The sequence below is a fragment of the Ammodytes marinus genome (genome assembly GCF_949987685.1).
Source record: "Ammodytes marinus genome assembly, chromosome: 5".
Lineage (NCBI taxonomy): Eukaryota > Metazoa > Chordata > Actinopteri > Uranoscopiformes > Ammodytidae > Ammodytes > Ammodytes marinus.
Genome location: NC_137234.1, coordinates 12,764,747 through 12,784,064, shown reverse-complemented (window position 1 = coordinate 12,784,064; position 19,318 = coordinate 12,764,747). Strand labels below are relative to the sequence as shown.

Here is a 19,318-nt window from a genome sequence, read left to right as displayed (position 1 = left end):
GCAGCTTTTGATTTCTCTGTGACAAAGCTTTAAACTATAGTAGGATCACCATAGAGCGTTGACGGCATACTGCAAAGCTGCATGAATTCTCTACAGCTGACGTGGGAGGCGGTGAATGTAGCCCGCGTCAGGACTTACATGTGAAGCAATTGCAAGATCCCAACTCATTTTTAAGAATAAATATTTCGAGAAAGTAAAAAGTGTGTCTGTTGACTTGGTTTATTTGTAAAAAATAATAATAAAAAGTTCACATCAGGCATTGAACTTTACACTTCATGATGCACACAGGGTGTCCAATGGGATGCAGGAGAAAAACAAATGTGTAGAAACAGTGCCATCTAGTAGGAGTTTGGGGGACTTACAGCAGACATGTTAAACATGATGAACTAAAGATATCAGAGAAACAAGGACCACCAAACCTTAATTTAAAAAAATCTTGTTGCACTTCAATCTAGAAATCAATCAAGTATCTTACTTTGTTGTTTTATTTTACATTGTGTGGTTCCTTTTAACATTTGGCCAGTTCTACGTATAAACAGCCAGCCAAAACAGACTAATTTTAAGGGTGTAAGGGCAGGGTGTCATATTGTATGGAATGTAAAGCCCACTGAGGCAAATGTCTATTTGTGATATTGGGCTATACAAATAAAAAATATTTGATTTGATTTGATTTGATTTGATTTGATTTAATTTACAGTTCATTTATTAATTTGACCAGTAAGCATTGCCTCCATCAAATAAACGTATATTCTCTTAATCCATTCAATTTTAGAAGTGTAAAGCCCACCAAATGTATAAAGCCCACCAAATGTATTTTACCAAATGTATTTTACTCTGCCCATTCTTTCCAATATTGTTTATGTTAGGTTTGATGTGAAAATATGTAAAATGTGACATTTCAAGCATCAGGTGGTGAAAACGGGTTGAAGTTGTCTTTCTGGTAACCATGATTGATAGGTTGAGGTGAAAATAAATTCTGTATATCTACAAGAGGTCATGACTTTTTTTCAAGACGTTTGGGGTTAAGCTTACGCACATTTATATATAAATGATCCGACCCTGTTGTATAAATGATAAGGGCACTGAATATAAGACACCTCACGGTAACAACATAATAATAATACAATTCACCAGCACCACAGCCTACATCAAAAACTAGCTGCTGAAGGTTTTTTTTTCTCCTGCTTTATTGTCAAACAGTAGTGGGCAGCACGCTCAAAACATTACAATACATGACTGCTGGTTGGTATAGCCAGTGGCCGGGACCCATTGTTTGGCTTTCGGCAACGTTTCCATAACTATCATTGGCTGTAAAGTGATTAACTATAAATGTGTTTTCATACCTTTTTAGAAGGGTCTTTTACTCTTTTTTAATCTGTTTGGACCTTCCACAATGTAATTTTGTCAAGTTTTACCTGAACAACCATTATTGTGTTGTAAATGACCAGTGACCAGAACTTGGTTGCTTTAAAAGATTCTCTCCAGATATGTTTTACAACCTATTCATTTTTTTTCTGATGCTGCATCATTTGCATATTTTCCCATTTGATATTTTGGTGAATAAATATCATGGGTGTTAAAATCCTTACACACGTGTAGTACAGGACAGTAAGAAAATTACGCACCTGAAAATAACATATAGTTCACAAAAAATTGATTTAACAAAACATGTGGAACAAAAATTGGTTGCATGTTATGAGGTAGCTTAACTTAGCTAAACACATCACATTTAATATGTGGAAAATCTTAGAAACATCTATTGGTACATTATATTGCATTAATGTTCTAAAGCAGCACAAAATACAGCCTCCAAAATTTAGATCCAGATCCACCTGAGAACCGGAACCTGCCAAATTTTAATTACACTGGGTTTGTCTTAGGTGTACATAATAAAATGGATATTATGTGAAAACAAAGCATATGAATAGGAGGGGAGGATGTGATTTCCCTTGGCTGCAGTGGAAATGAATCAGTAGCATCCAGTTTGTATGGTATCAAACTTAAAGTTTCACAGTTAGTCATACTTTATATTTAGGTGAATGTAGTCGTATTGAGACATGTGTTACATTTCATAAGGAGTTTCCCTGGATGTCAAATAGTTAAAAATGCACCATAATTGCTGAATGCCCTCAAAAGACTATATCCTGGTCGTGGCAATGACATACTGAAGAGGTGAAGGCAACACTCAACAATAGAAACAATGTATTTTCTTACCATAAGATGGGGTTTAAAGATATCTGAACCTTTTTGAGATGCCCTCCAAAAGATATATAGTCTTTATGGTGTGTCTTATTCATGACTTGCCTTGAAAAAGAACAAGTTTGGTCAAACCGTTGGTGCAAAAATTCTTGGAACTTAAATGTGAGGTTATTTACTCTTTCTTAAATTATTCCAAATCCACGTACAGTTACAAGTAACAAGAATGGAGAGCTCAACCTTCAAGATTTCGCTGGACGCAAACCTAACGGAAAGTCGTGACTGGATTGTTCTAAAATAAAGCCCCGTCTGTGAAATCTGGGCAGTTGAGGATGGGAAGACTCTGAACTGGAGGTGCTGTTGCTGAGACACGGATTGTGTCAGACTCTGTACACAGATTACTGATTGGAAGAGATGCACACAACGAACAGCAGTAAGACTCAAGATGTAGGTTCAAGAGTTGATCAGCGAATATTTAGGGATGTAGAATTGGAAACAATTGTTTCCTCTGTTCAGTTGAGATATTTCAGCCCCCCTTTAGCATATGAGAACATTCTCTACTGCAGGTTGGCCATATGTTGCCTTAGATATACAAAATAATAAAATAAATACAACATTTTCATTGGTTTTCCCATAATCCGGTTTAAAATCTATTTAGCAGATTAAGTGAGTGAACTGGTGTATTTTTGACCAGTTCTTAATGCACTAATATGTGATTCGTAGAATTTGCTACACTTATTCTCTAAAACTCATATCTCTAGAGGACCACATACTGTAAAGCTGTATTATGAGCTGTCATTGCACATCAAGAAGGAAAGTTTTTATTAAATTTTTTTTGCAACTCAAATGAGGATGAAAAAATAAACACTAAACAGCAGTTTACAGCAAACATAAACTACATTTCTGTTACTAGTCTATTGTGACAACACGTTTGTTATGTTTATTTGACGGTTTGTATGAAAAACAACTTTTAATAAAACTTATAAACAATATGCATTCCCATAGAGTCAATTGGGATGCAGATACAGTATACGACGTGTTGTCAGAGTTTTCTATTTAAGTCTCCGACATAACATCCTCGCAAAATAACCTATTGGATTGTTTTTTCTTCAGGCCCGTCAACACATTTAACTAGATGCATAAACATCAGATTCTCTGTCATCCCGTATAGCTCTATAGTTTACTATCAACTCCCACGCTGGATCGTATCCTTGTTTCATCCTCTCCACTTGTCCTGGCGGGGCGGGGTGAGCGCGTGTGCCATCCCGATAGATTAACTCCATCAATATTCACGTTATTAGAAAGCGGGAGCTGGCTGATGGATCAGTGATGTCAACGCTCTTTGAATTGCAGCTGCAGCCAGCTGCGTGCATGTGTGTCACCACCTTGCACTGACGGAGCGCTCGGATATTTTGGGGAGGTGGAGATCATGCTTTGTCATTGAGCGGCTCAGCGGCAGCATTCTCCCACTCCGGCACGTCCGACGCTCAGCATGCAGCATCCTGATGCGCTCTCGTCTGCACGCTGTGGGGTTACCTGGATTTACATGCTTTTACCATTTACCGCTTTTACATGACTGTCGGATAGAGAGGTGGCCACGTATTGTTGACGCAGCTCAATGTTTGAACCGGGGGGAGAGAGGCACGTCCCAAGTGTCAAATAAGATACAACCTGTCCTGCGGATGCGCCGTCACTGTTTTGCCTCCAGTGGCACCCCAAGTGTGTGAGATTCATGATTCATCCCTCTGTTTCCACGGGCTATTCTTAAGAAAACACATATCTTCTCCTTCTTCGAAATGGAAAGGTTTCAGTCTTCCATGCGCAAACGGCTATACAGCCTGCCGCAAAACATTGGGCAAAAACCCTTCGTGATTGACGAAGGAGACAACGGCGACAAGGACACCAAGAGGAAAAGTATTCGACTAAAACATTTGTCCCCCCCGTCTCCTGCAAGCAGTTACAAGAGCATTGAGGAGGCCAGGGACGAAAACTTGGATAGGGACGTTTTTGGGAAGACCAACTTGAATGGGGACTGTCGCCTATTCAGGGGCAGCAGCATCTCCTCCATCACCGGGCGGCATCCTCCCGGGACAGATCCAGCGGAGCAGCGGCGCCTCATCCCCGAGGCTGATTCCGGTGTCAGCGAGAGTTTCCCCGGTGAGCCCAGCCGCGGGGCCCAGCAGCGAGAAATGGGTGGGCTGAGTGGCGCGACCGGGCAAGCGTCTGTGTTTGACCAGACAAGTTTCATCAAGTTGGAGGGCACTGAGCAAATCATAGTACCTGAGGACGAGCGGCTGTACCAAGCCGGCTTCATGCACCGGCAGTTTGGAGCGATGCTCCAACCTGGAGTCAACAAGTTCTCCCTGCGGATGTTGGGGAGTGAGAGGGCCGTGGAGCACGAGCGGGAACGAGTAAAGTCTGCTGGCTTCTGGATAATCCACCCGTACAGTGATTTTAGGTAATTTGTGTGAAGGAAACCTTTCTCAAAAGCAGTGATCTTGCAAAGAAAAAAGTGTGATCCTGTCACACATGTTAGGCTTGAGGATCATTTTAGAATAACCTCATCCCACCATCAACAAAATATCTTAAAACCAACACAAATCCCCATTTACCAGGAATAATTTTTTTTCTCATATCACTGTTTTAATATTATGATAATCGTGATGATCAGGCACATCAGCATGAATAGAATAGGTTTATCATAATATGAATGTGCCTTGGTAATCCATCAACTCCTTGAATAGATAAATGGCTTAATTTCTGAAATTATTTCTTAAGACTTAACCGCTCATGGTCAGGCCATTAAGGTAAAGATGTGATGTATCCAAAAGGAGTTGGCTGGCAGACAAAATCTTTTTACACACAGACACAAATTATAGCCTATCATATCTATAAGATAGTCCCTCTTTTGTTCGGCCTAGAGAACTGATGTGTACCTGTGGTTTCATAGGCAATCAAATTGTATAATCTAACCAACCAATTTTTTGTACATGTTTCTCAATCTATAAATTACATTTTGTGCACCAAACTAATCCAACCTGTAATTCCCTAATTTACCAGCCATGCTGTGCCATGCATACAGTGCGTGCACGTTCCATATTTTTGTTTGCATCCTGCATATAAACCAACGCTCGGTTCATCACCGCCATCATGGGATTGTCATGACATTTAACCTTGAGGCTCGCTGTCATCATATTTTCACTGGGCAGTTGTACACCGATTGGTCTCGCCACAGTTTTTTTCCACTCATCTGAATTACACTTTTTTTTATCATTTAACCAGGGCAGTGGATTACAGAGAGTGCAGCCGGGGCTTGGAAATGGGGTAATCAAAATAGGGTAACATGACCATTCAAGATATTAGAAGCACACATCAGTGGAGATTATTACAGTACAATTAGTCTAATGGAGCAGAGATGGTGTGGACAGGGAGGGGGATACTAAACAAAACACGCACGCCCACACATAGGAAGATAAATTGAAATGAAAGTGATGTGAGGAATCGGGACACGCAGCTGTTTAGTCTGTGTATGAGGAATAAGGTGTCAAAACTTTGTCCTCAGTTTGGCTTACACTTTGAGAAGGATTTGGGCATCTTAAGGTGAACACTTAACCTTGCACATGCCATTTTTACAGCATTTTAAACCTTTGTACCCTCAATACTATGTTTTGGCTTATGAAACACAGTTGAATCCAATCTAAAGCTTGCAAACAGCCCACCTCGCTCCCTGATATCTGCAACAGATGACAGCGGACATTCTGCATGTTTCCATGACCACTGTTCATCAGCCCATGTATCTTATGTTGTTCCATATAGGAGTCATATAGACCACAAGCAACTGCATTCTTTTATTAAAGCTTTCTGTGGTTACAGCAGCGGACGTACTAAACTGTCACGCTGCGTAAATATGGTTAATATGATTGCTGGTGGGCCTGAGCCACTGTACAGGTGTGTGTTAAGCCACTGAGCTGCATGCAGGCTGTTGTGCTTCAGCTGCGCCCTGGCAGCAAGAGATAAGTATCTCTAGTACAAATGTGATCCCTTTTTCAGCTGTCCTGATTGATCTAAGCTCCTTTCACCATTTTAAGCCTTTTTGTGTTCACTTTGCTTGTAACTCCCCTCTCTTTGTGCTCTCATGCACTTTAACATAGTTGCACTCTGACCCAAATAGTGTAAGATTCCATTCTGGACGGTGGAGGTCCTGAGACCCCATAAACGTCAGCTTTTATGTTGGACGGTAACACCAGATTACATCAGCAAGTCTTTTTTTTTTATCTTTGTGGGCGTAATGCTGCATGCAGAGTCAGCCGAAGAGCAAGCAGTATGGTTTCAGTGCACGCCGGTAATGTACTGTCCCCTGCAGACCTTTTTTTTTGGGTCCAGCTGTTCCAGTGTTCTGCAGCACAGTGACGTGTGCAGAGCAGTAATGCTAACTACTCAACATCTGGCTGATGGGAGCTGACTTCTGGAGATGACATGGATTCCCAGGAGATAACAGTGGATTTAGCTAGAGAGGGGAAGTGCAATTAGGACCAGTGTGTCACTGCAGAAACAACAGGCAGATGAAGAGAGGAATGCAAATTTGTTTGGCAGAGAACAGAAAGCTGATTAGAACAAATGGCCATCCCTGCCCTCACTCGTTCCCTTTTTTTTGTGCTGTTCTTCTATAATGGTTTTGTGCGAGTATCTAATCGAAGTCAAGCTTTGTCGAAATCTGAGTTTGTTGGTCGTGATATACCCTGGGCCTTAACACTCAGGTCTCCTCTTTCCTGGAGCTTCTTCTGAGCCCATACAATATCACATGGTCAGGAACCATGGTAGGCTGCCTCTGGCTCTCAGCTGTTTCTTAATGGATGTTGTTTGCAACGTGCACCAGTTATAGACATCATCACCTTCATTTATTACTCACATTTAGTGAAAGCCAAAGTTTCTCTCTGTAAATCTTGAATTTAAGTATTGAATTGTACCTGTTGGCAAGAAAGTGAGGTTTCCAATAATTGCTTTTGAAAACGTTGCACTTCATCTGATTACTTCTCATGCACAGAGTGCCCTGATGTGTTGTAATACATGCACCCTCGTAGGTCTGCCCCCCTCATTTCCGCTCAGTTTTTGCTGGACCTGCATGTCTGGCAGGCTCCTTTTTGGATCGATCAGTGTTTAATTAGGACTCTGAAATGGGTTGGACATGCAATCACATGCATGTATGCTTTCTTGTCTCACACAAGAAAGACACTCACGACTAATTGGGAATTGGTCAACAAATACTCTCCATATCTCAGCTGGCCTTTGTACTGCAAAATCAAGGGAATAAAGACATCAGATAACTGCCAATATCTAATGTCACAACATTAAACAGCAACTGTAACGACTACTTATAGTGTCGAAAAGCATCACTCTTTAATATTAAGCTTATAGCTGTAAGATGTATAAATTAAGCAATGCATTTTTTTAGTTAAATAAAATAAAAATGCTATTTGGTGACAACAAAAACTAAAAGCAGCCCCTTATTTAAGCCAATATAGATGCAATTGAGCCACTCTGCGGCTGACACTTTAGATTTAGTTAGTTGTGAAAATCAATATTTCCTCATGATGAGCTATTCAGATGAATTCCAATAACCCATTTTCCTATGTCCTCTGTGGCCAGAAGCCCAGTATTGAACTGAATCAGGGAACCATCATTGTTTTCAAGAATCATCACATTTCTTGCTTCAGTGTTTATGCCCAAGCTTTTTTGTTTGCATGTCTCTACTCATCTGAAGATAAATCTATTGCATTTTGAGTTAGTGTGAGACTGCAGGTCACACAGAGATTTGAAACCTTTTGTATACTAGTATATCATTTCTTTGGATGTGCAGCACATATTAAGTATGCACAGATACACTCAGACTCTGGCTTTAAAAGTCATCATTGTGAAACGAAGATCCTCAGATTTCTTCTACTGTTTTAAAGAAAGCAGACCAAATTCCATTGTTCCACTTCATTACCTATTTTCCCCTCCCTTATTTTCTGCCACCATACAACTGTCAAGGCAAAATAAGTGTCCCCAAAATACAAAAAACTCAGTTCACAATCAGAGATAATTTATTGATACCCCGGGGAAATTCGGTGTGTTACAGTCGCTCCCATTTAGAATAGAAACATATGTATAGCAGACATAAGTGTAAAGAATATGTGCTTAATAGTACAAGTTATTAGCCTGGTGCTACCAGACCATCGTACTTCATTTCATTTGTACAGAAGGTCTGGCAGTGCTGTAATTGGCAAACGTTCACTCATGGAGGCGGGTGTCTGTTAAAGTTTAAAACTATTGGATCTGCCCAGTGCCACTCTGGATTAGCCAACCAATCGCATAACGTTTGGTCGTCACGTGTGTCATGAGCCGGCTTCTGGCCGCAACTGAAACTGGAGCGCGACTTCGACGTCATCGTTCTCAGCCACTCGCTCTGTTCGCTGATTGGACCGGCTGTCGAATCTCCGGCAAAACTGGGAAATGGGCTGTGCACCCAGACTGACTACTGAAGGGAAAATAAAATTTGGCCGGAAGTAGGCGGGCGGGCGGAGCCAGGCTAACAAGTAATAGCATAACAATACAAATCTAACAATAGTAATACAAGAACTACAATATGTGCACTATGTAGGCACTGCAAATAACTAGAGAATATGAGAGTTCCTGACATGATATAAGTGGTTCTGTCAAAGGTATGAGAGAGGCCTCTGAAGATTCATTCTAATGTGTGTGGCCATGCATTTCAGGTTCTACTGGGATCTGACAATGCTGCTTCTGATGGTGGGAAACCTCATCATCATCCCTGTGGGCATCACCTTCTTCAAGGATGAGCACACGCCGCCCTGGATCGTCTTCAACGTGGTCTCGGACACCTTCTTCCTTATGGACTTGGTCCTCAACTTTCGCACGGGCATCGTCAGGGAGGACAACACGGAGATCATCCTGAACCCGCATCAGATCAAGGTCAAGTACCTGAAGACCTGGTTCGTGGTGGATTTCATCTCGTCCATACCCGTGGACTACATCTTCCTCATCGTGGAGACGCGCATCGACTCTGAGTTCTACAAGACAGCCCGAGCCCTGAGGATCGTCCGCTTCACCAAGATCCTCAGTCTTCTGCGGTTGCTACGCCTCTCCAGACTCATTCGCTACATCCACCAGTGGGAAGAGGTATATCCTGATCTTTTGATCTTTATTTAGGAACTTACACTAGCTAATACAGGTGTAACAGTTTGTCAAATATTTGCCAATTGCTATCATAGTTCAAGTCTTTTACGAGTGTAAATTGAATATCTTTGGGTTTTGAACTTCAGGTTGTATAAAACAAGTTGTTTGAACCTCCTATGGGGAACTTTTTAAATGTTTATGAAATAGTAAAAAAGTATAATTGACCTGTGACAGCAGACGAGACCATCAGAGAAAACAGTGCTTTTTTTATATAGGTGTCATTAATGCCTTTGACAGGTCTGATTTTCATGGAACTTAGACAAAGCGATTAATGTCAGGCAGACCGGAATTTCCATTCTTTATGAACAGTGGCTAAGTCAAAGTAATTTTGCTCACTTTGCTTTGGCTCTGGCATTGTAAAAAGACTAGCACTTTTGTCCAAAGGGGCAGCTAGAAGTTCCTTGAAGAACCCCACCTTGCTCTGCCAATTTGTGATCAGTATTTCTCACAGTTTTCAGAGAAAAGAACACACACACACACACACACACACACACACACACACACACACACACACACACACACACACACACACACACACACACACACACACACACACACACACACACACACACACACACACACACACACAATCAACTTACTAAACACATATTTTTTGCATTATCCTATTCTTATAATTCTAACTGAGGCTGCGCTGCCCATAGCCCATTAATGCTTGCAAATGATTATGTAACACTGAAACAGCCTCTGGTGGCCTATAGAAGATTAAGATCAGTGTGGACTGGTATGGGACCACTGTAGCCATCGGCCCTCACAGTACCTACTGCTGTATAGTTCAAATCCTCTGCTTGCATGACAGAGATTTTCAATGTTACGGATTTACATTATTCACTGAGAGATGTATGTTTCATTGTCTCTCTCTTCCATTAATGCTGATAATCTGTGTCCCAGGTTTTCCATATGACGTATGACCTGGCCAGTGCCATGGTGCGTATCATGAACTTGATCGCTATGATGCTGCTGCTGTGTCACTGGGATGGCTGTCTGCAGTTCCTGGTACCCATGCTGCAAGACTTCCCTTCTGACTGTTGGGTTACTAGAAACAAGATGGTGGTAAGCGGATTATTTAGGAGTCAGACACCATCCAAATGTGTTCCTTTTTAGAGGCCCTCAAATCCTTTTTTTCTTTTTTTTTCTCTCTCAATAATCTTCTTATTATAACGATAGGGTCCTGAACGGACAGAACATTTTGTGCAAAAGTCAGAAAATTTTTGTTTATTTCACACAAGAGATTTTGTCTGTTCTGTTTTCACTGGTTTGAAGTGGGTGAGTGTCAGCTGCCAAAAGGTGTTATCACATCCTGTTCACCTGTCAGGGTTTAGCCCCATTTGTATCCAAATCGGATGACAGTTGGTGAGGTTGTTTGGTTAATCTCAATCAAATCAGATCAAAGCTCTCCTACACAGTCCTAATGAAGCAGATATTTACTGTTGAATTTATTAAACAATTGATAATAATGGTTATTTAATCTTTTAGAGAAACGCTTTTGTTTTTTATTTTGTTTTTATGGGCTTGTTTTTAGATCTGCAACATTTTCATTGATCTATTACTCGATTGACAACTAATGGCAACTATTTATTCTTTAATAAGTGAAACTGCCAAACATTCCCTGTTTCAGCCACATTTTCTTTTCTTTGTCACATTTGATAGTAGACTAAATATCATAGCATTATTTTTGTAGTGTTGAACAAAAAACAAACAAAAAATTTGAATTCATGACCTTGTTTTTTTTGGGGAATTATAAACAGACATTTTATTGACCAAACAATTTGATCAAGTAGGTGAGAATATATCAGCAGACCTATAATTAAAATAATGGTTAGTTGCAACCCATATCATATTTACGTATTTATAGAAACGTATTAGTAATTATTGGTTTAAGTTCAGAATATGTTTATAGGCATACTGTAAATAAAATAGACTTACTTCAATCAGGAAAATATTGCAAGTGCATAAGTCAGCTATCATGTTATAAGGTGATGTTTTTATGACAGTCTGAACCCCTTCAGCAAGATATTTCTAAGCCAACAGACCTGGAAACAGGGATCTCCACCTGTGGTCTTGATGTCAGATGCTGAATAGGGTCCCTCACACATCTTGCATCATTAACGTTGTGGATATTGCTAAACTTTCATCTTTCCTCCCCCTTCGTCCCTTACAGAATGACACGTGGGGTCAGCAGTACTCCTACGCCCTGTTCAAAGCCATGAGTCACATGTTGTGCATCGGGTACGGCCTGTATCCCCCTATCGGCATGGCAGACGTGTGGCTCACCATACTCAGCATGATCGTGGGCGCTACCTGCTTTGCCATGTTTGTGGGGCATGCAACTGCACTCATTCAGTCTCTAGACTCCTCCAGGAGGCAGTACCAAGAAAAGGTGGGAGTGTGTTGTCTATTTGTCAATCAACTTTCTTTAGGGGAAGGAGAATTGAAATCAGTGCTGGAAAGTAAGTAGGCCTTAGTTAATTTAAACTAATTTGAGGTACTTCTACTGGAGTATTCACAATTTATGCAACTTTATACTTTTATAACAACAATATAACTGTAGTTGTTTTTCAGATTTAAGATTGTATATACAAAACATGAAATCAGTTAAGTTAATATAATGTATTGTTATATTTATTGTTTAATTACCCAACAGTATAAATGAGTGATAATAATCTTGACAACACTAAAACCTTGACACTAAAATGCTACTTACACCTTAATGCATCAGTATTATTATTCCAACCATATGATATGTAATAATATAACACTCACAGGCATAATGTGTACTTTTACTTTTAATTATCTAATTGCAATTAGCCGATAGTATTTTGAATGCAGGACTTTTACTTCTATGTAACTTTACTTATGTGTAGATACTTTTGCGAATTGTGGTATTGTCTTTTTTATTATAGTAAAGGATCTGAATGCATATTCCAAAAGTAATTGAAATGCAGTTTAAATCATGATGATGATAAGCAACGATAAGTATTTAATCCAGGACCGTTATAAAGAGGACCGTTATAAAGACTTTTTTCCCACCTGTCATAAATCTAAAAAAGGCGAGAGAGAAATCCCCCACAGAGGGATACCATAAGTAGATGAAAAGGAGAATAACATGAGTGAACGGTGGAAGACGTTTAAGCTGCTGTTGTGGATTTTTTTCACACAGAAACAAGAGCGGCATTGTAGAGAGGTGACTTACTCCACTCGTATGTGCTGTGCTGGTAGACACGGCTGAAGGACACGGTAGTTAATGTTATTAGCTGCAGCCTGCGTAGCAATGCCGTATTTGTCAGATGGGATGGACACAGGCACAGCGTTGCCCTGTGCTCAGGTTTTCACAGATGGCCTGACAGTTGACTGTTAACATAATGAGACGCATTATAGACCACCTCCGAGCCAACACATCAATCAGTTTAATATATTCATTTTGACATGACTTTGCATTTCGACACAAATGCAGTTAAATTGCTGTATGAACAGTTAACAGTTATCTTCTGTGGTTGTTGTTTCCCTTGAGTTTTATTATTTTTATATATATTTTTTTAATGTTTTGACCTGTTTTTTGTTTTCTTTTACAGTACAAGCAGGTAGAACAGTACATGTCCTTCCATAAGCTCCCTACCGAAATGCGTCAGAGGATCCACGACTACTACGAACACCGCTATCAGGGCAAGATGTTTGATGAAGAAAGCATTTTGGAGGAGCTGAATGAGCCGCTGCGAGAGGTCAGAATTCCTTAACCTTGTTGTTGTTGTTGTTGTTGTTGTTGTTGTTGTTGTTGCTGATGATGATTATTGATGATGATTATTAAAAAAATGCTGAACTGTAAAATACTTATTAACCACTTCCAAACACCTGCATATCTGCTTGCTGTCTTATAAACCATTTACAAAATTTGTATTTATGACTGCTAAAGGTGCTAGAGGTGTAATTGCAAAATCTATTTTATTTATTAATTTTTGTGTTCTTCTGCGTCAAATATGTGAATTAATGGAGTGAATATTCTCGTTCTAAATGGTTTACCGTTAATTATTTGTATAATCTAATAGGGCTCTCTTAGCGGCACATTAATGTTCACAGTCATGTAATCTGATTAGTAATGGCTTGAGAATGTATGAGGAGGGAGAACCTCGTTAACAGAGCACTAAACTGATAACCTGCCTGCTTTTATAAGTATTTAAATGTATGAACACATTTAGTAATGCTACATTTGTGTATTTCCTTTGCAGGAGATCATCAACTTTAACTGTCGTAAACTGGTGGCCTCCATGCCTATGTTCGCGAACGCTGATCCAAACTTTGTCACCTCCATGTTGACAAAACTGCACTTTGAAGTCTTCCAGCCGACCGACTTCATCATCAGAGAGGGATCCATCGGCATCAAGATGTACTTCATCCAGCACGGTGTTGTCAGTGTCCTGACCAAGAACAGCAAAGACACCAAGCTGTCTGATGGCTCTTATTTTGGAGGTAATGTCTGCACCCAGCCTGCTGCATGTACTGCATGCTAATAGACCCTGTCGCTGGCACCGAGTCAGTTTGAATGTATGTGAAGGAGTGGCGATAGTATGATTTGTTTTGATTTATTTTGCTCTGGCACTCAGCAGATTAACTTCCCTGACTATTACAGCTTGTCCACATCATCTCCTTAAAAGGGCGCAGGACTAAGAGGAGCAAAGCTTTGTGATCTTTGATTCCATCTGTGTTTTTTTCCCCTTTTGTTAACAACATATATCAAATCTGGAATCCAATATTTCAACCTGATTCAACCTGCCATTATCAGTGTCCGAAATGTCATCATCGAATTTTAACCAGAAACACATAGACATAAGCAATTTATTTTACTTTCTTTTTGTACTTGAAGTGATGTGATCTGACCACCTAAGCATTCTTTAATACACAAGAGTGGTAAACAATATATATTTTGCCTTTTTAAAAAGTCAGCACAGCTGAAAACACACACAGATGTGAAAATGAGAATTGAGGGCAAAAGGAGTGAACAGACAAAATAAATAATAGGACACAAAAAGAGAGAGAGAGAATTTAGTTTGTGTGTGTGTTCGCATATCCTCAATATGTCTGTCCTGAAAAATATGTCTACTTATCTTCTTTTTTAAATGGGGCATTATTTTATTTTTCTGATCTGGCACGACAGATGAGGTCAGGACAAACTGTAAGCTGCAGAAATTGCATTAAGTGCTCCATCTGTGGAGTTCTGTCTTTTCACGTTTTATAGTCTCTCACTAATGATACTATTTTTGCTTTTCTTTTTCATAAATGGGTCCAAAAAGATATAAATGTGTTTGTATCCTATCACGCAATTTATATTAGAAAAGTGGAAAATCATCACATTCATTACCCATTTAAAAAAAATATTCTCAGAATGTTTTAGAGAGATATCTGACCTTTTTTTTAAACTCCCTTGCCTGCAGAGATCTGCCTGCTGACACGAGGCAGGAGGACAGCCAGCGTGCGAGCAGAAAACTACTGCCGGCTGTACTCTCTGTCCGTGGAAGACTTCGATGAGGTGCTGGATGAGTATCCCATGATGAGGAGGGCCTTTGAGACTGTGGCCCTCGACCGCCTGGACCGCATTGGTAAGTCCTTTGTAATAAAATAAAACCCAAACACAGAAGAAAATGACATGTTTTATATGTTAATTTGCTTCTCTATACTGTTTTTATTTTATTGCAAAATAAATGAATAAATACACAGGAAATTAAATCAAGTTAATCAGATCATTATTATTCACACATTATTGATGACATCATCAATCCTAAATGTTAGCATTTAGTACCCCTATATTTTACTTAGGTATCGAGTATGAACGCAATGTCAAATAAAAATTAATTATGCTCAAACAAATCAATGAAATTTTAACCAAATTGAATGAGATTAAATATGTAAAATAAATGTGTCTATGTTTTTATCAAGTTAATTAGGGACGCTGGATCCATAAACCGTTTTTTTCTGTAATCTACAGGAAATGTTTTGCGTGTAGAATAAAAAAAGTGTGTAAATTTAAGGTTTATTCACTGTACCAAGTTTTGGATCCCACTTTGTTGATACTGATTCAGTGACATTTTGCTGTAAATGGTTGCAGATAAACGCATGTTTTTTTCTCTATTGTATTTGAACCTTTAAGGTTGGAGGGGCTTTTCATTGACATGACATTATTTTATTAACATGTCCTAGTAATATACAGCATAGTGTGTGCTCATTAATGAAAAAGTAGCAAAAAGCGTGGCCCTATTTGTATTTTCTTTACAGGGAAGAGGAACTCTGTTCTTCAGCATAAAGTCCAACATCACCAAAGTTCTGGCACACTCAACTTCCAAGAGACAGAGATCATCCAAAGAATAGTGCAGCATGACCGTGACATGGCCCACGGCAAGCAGCTAAAACAGACCAGCCTCATCCCTCCCGCCAGTCCCCCGTCACCCATCCCATATATCTGGGCCCCGCTAGTTCAGGCCCCGCTCCAGGCTGCTGCTGCCACCACCCCGCTGGCTCTGGCCTTAGCCCATCAGGCCCATCTGCCTAACATCCTCTTCCACCATCCACTGGCACCTGGATCTGGCCCCCTGCAGGACCCCTCTAGCCATCCAAGGAGAGTTCATATTGGGGCGTTCAACAGGTTTGATTCAGGGCCGGGTTCTCCTGTCACTCCGTCACTGGAGTCCGTTAGGGCCCACCATCTATCCACCCTGCCGGTGTCACCCACCATGACGTCCCAGCACATCTTTACCAGCAGCCTGCAGCCCCTGGCCCCTATACCCTCGTACCAGTCCTCGCCCCACCCGCCGCACTCCGGCGTGGCCTCTGGCTTCCCTATCAGCCAGGCCACCGTCTCCTACACTTGCTCTGCACAACTCCACTCCCAGCCCTTCCACGGTGCTATGGAAACCCCACCTCACCCGATAGGTTTCCTCCAGCAGGGGGCGCCAGGGAGGTTCACGGGGAGATTCCCAGCCCCCTCTGCCTCCACCATAAGCCCTCTGATCTCCAGCTCATTCAGCCCCATACTATGCCAGCTGCAGCAGAGTTCTCACGCCACCGCACAGCATATGGGGTACGGTCATGACAGAGCAGCCAGCACATCCAGCGGTCTGAACTTCCAACATTTTCCCTTGGTAGCCAGCACGCAGTCCTCCAGTGTCTGTCTTCAACCAAGGTTTGCGGTGGGAGCTGGGGGCGCATCCTCCTTGGCGCAGCACAGCCTGTCCGGTCTCCGGTCTGCTTTCTTCCCCCAGGTTCTCCCTGAGCAGTCTGCCCTAGCTTCTCTGACCCAGTACGGCTCTGCAGAGGCCTCCCCCTGCTACACGCCTCCGGTCCACAGTCCCTGCATACAGAGCCCCATGATAGGAAGGACTGTTTACCACAGTGAGGTCCCCAGCACCGTGGGCTCTCACAGCCCTCTAGCCCCCCAGACCTCATGCCCTGCCAGGGTGCCCTGTACCCTCAAAGAAGGTTCCGAGGTGGATCTTTTTACCCAGGAAATTAAGACTATCTCAGGCTCTCACATGTCTACGCACCAGAGCAGCTCTTCAGACGGGGTACCAGGGGCATCTGGTCCCTTCTCCTCCCCTACTGCGGCCACTAAACCCTACAGCCCGCTCCCGGGTCAAGCTGTTCCTGTCAGTTGGACACATTCAGGGCCCGAATCTCAGAGCCAGTCCGCTGGTGTTCCCTCTCCCAGTGCTAGATCCCCTTCTAAGATGTTAGAGACCGAACACAAACAGTCCAAACTTCCCTCTAACTTGTGAGATTCAGACACACCCTCCTTAAATGCCTGAACAAAAGGGAGGTTGTCCCCTTTCGGCATTGTTTTTATCACCACTCTGTCACACTTCGAAGTAGGAGGGTGTGTTATTCTAATCGGGTTGGGGATCAGCGGTTTCATTTTTAATCAGAGGGAATAGATTGTGGATCAAATGGATAATTATAGATATTTTTTCTACAGAATTGCATCTTTGGATATAGTAATTAAATCTGAAACCTATTGATGGGTATATATAGCACCTCCATGACAATTTCAATGGTTCTATATATTGTATTATAACCACACTCTGTGAATTGTTTTAAGTATTTGTTTAAATCCCATTGTCCAGTCCATTTTATGTAACCTTTTAGCTACATTTGTTTTAGTTTGAAATGTGTCCACAACTGTATCCATTTATAATTGAAACCAAAAATGATTGTCCTTTTTTAAATCCTTTCCCACCACAGAGTGTGTGGCGTGAATGCAAGGTTATCCCCCAAGTTATTAAAGGAGAGACAGACTGTGCGCTTTGCTCGTTTCAGAGATCACCTACTGTAATGGTTTGATGATGCCATGTCTTCCAAGATAGCGTTTCAGCAATATTGCACACCCAAATGGGTCATACAAATCAGAACACATCCCAAAAAAACTGAAGGAATGAATGTAATGTAATGTTTGTCATGTCTGAGTCGTAAATGTGGGGTTCATTTTTGATTGTGTTGGACTTAAGGATGAGGCTGTTTTTTCTATGGATATTCAAAAGTACTGTGAAGTGAAGCACTTGAGTCAACGTGTGAGATTGTTGTTTTCAGTTGGAGCAAAACAAAGGAATTAAGATGTACAAAAGCAATTGTGGATAATCAAACATCCTGAAAGCAGCAATGCACTAAGACTGATCTGAATGTTTCTTGCACCAGTCAAAGGGCTAAAAGCAGTGACTTGGATACATGGTTGACAAGAAACCTCGATGGGTCATATTGCTGCATATTTTACATACTTATTTTACATTATTTGATTGTGATCATTTGACATGTGTTGTTGAACAATTTGCTGCTTTGTGATGCTATGCTCTATCAGTAAGATGTGTTTCACTGCTTTCAGAAACCAGACTCCTTCAATCCTTCTATTTGTTAAAAGTTTCATGTGTTTAGATGACACTTGTCTCACTCTCCGGACCTGTGAGCAGCTATAGCCGGTCAACAGGTCAAACCATCAGAGGATCCTGTCCATTGGCTTTAACTGCCTCGTTGCTGAACTGGAGGTTTTGTTGTGACCCTGACTCCCCCGAGGGAAGAGAGATGCTATCGGGCACACCGGCCAACCACTGCCAATGGGCTGGATCAATCCCTCATTACTATTCTCCTCCGACCCCGCACCAGCACGCCACCTGCCAGAGGCATTGGCTCGGATCAAGTGTGAGGTTACTTTGAGTGCTTTCATCTTAAAGGTGCGTGTAGGAGAGGTGTCGGTCATTCATCTATATTTATATATTTATATCTCATTGCTCTGCCTTTTTAACCAACAAATCTGAGGATTCCATCACCTTTGTATGTTAGGCATATTTTATTTTAGCTACTGGATTCAATGCAATAAATGAACATATGGTCAATGAGGCTCACCCTGGTTGTTGGTTTCTTTTAAATAGCAGCGTGTGGGCACGAAGAGATCTGATAAAAACGCTGGGGAAGTTTCAGTCTTTAAGCCGGATTATAAATTGAGAACTGCATGATGCTGTTCAGTTCCAAAATGTATAATGGCCACTTGGCCAGGATTATCATCTGCCTAAAATTTGACTTGTCAACACAACTACAATGATCAGCCATCTTGAAGTGATTACTTCATATAATGTCTGTCATGTGTTGACATTTAATTTCTAATTAAGCCAACCGGTAAATATAGATATTTATTTCAATGCAAATGCAACTTCTTTTTCTTTAATAAGATTTAAAATGTTCTCTTTGCTGCTTTTCCTTATTATAGTTATTATTATAGTTAGAATTTCAGTATATAGAGAGCAGCAGCAGTTCTGAGATTGGCGTTCATTTGCGCCAAGGCAACAGCTAATCACAGAACTGGCTCTGCTCTGTTTGTCTTGATTGATACATTGATGAA

At 41.0% G+C, this 19,318-nt stretch overlaps 1 protein-coding gene across 1 annotated transcript; it reads left to right on the top strand.

Moving 5' to 3' along the window:
* Window positions 1-3,992: 3,992 nt before the first annotated feature.
* Window positions 3,993-17,210, top strand: LOC307250120 (potassium/sodium hyperpolarization-activated cyclic nucleotide-gated channel 3-like; the record flags this gene model as incomplete). Its single annotated transcript, XM_080027078.1, has 8 exons — window positions 3,993-4,654; window positions 8,952-9,375; window positions 10,342-10,503; window positions 11,612-11,830; window positions 13,023-13,169; window positions 13,674-13,914; window positions 14,877-15,041; window positions 15,715-17,210. 8 exons carry the CDS (start codon window positions 3,993-3,995, stop codon window positions 17,208-17,210), a joined length of 3,516 nt encoding a protein of 1,171 aa, XP_079883204.1.
* Between the last annotated feature and the right edge of the window lie 2,108 nt (window positions 17,211-19,318).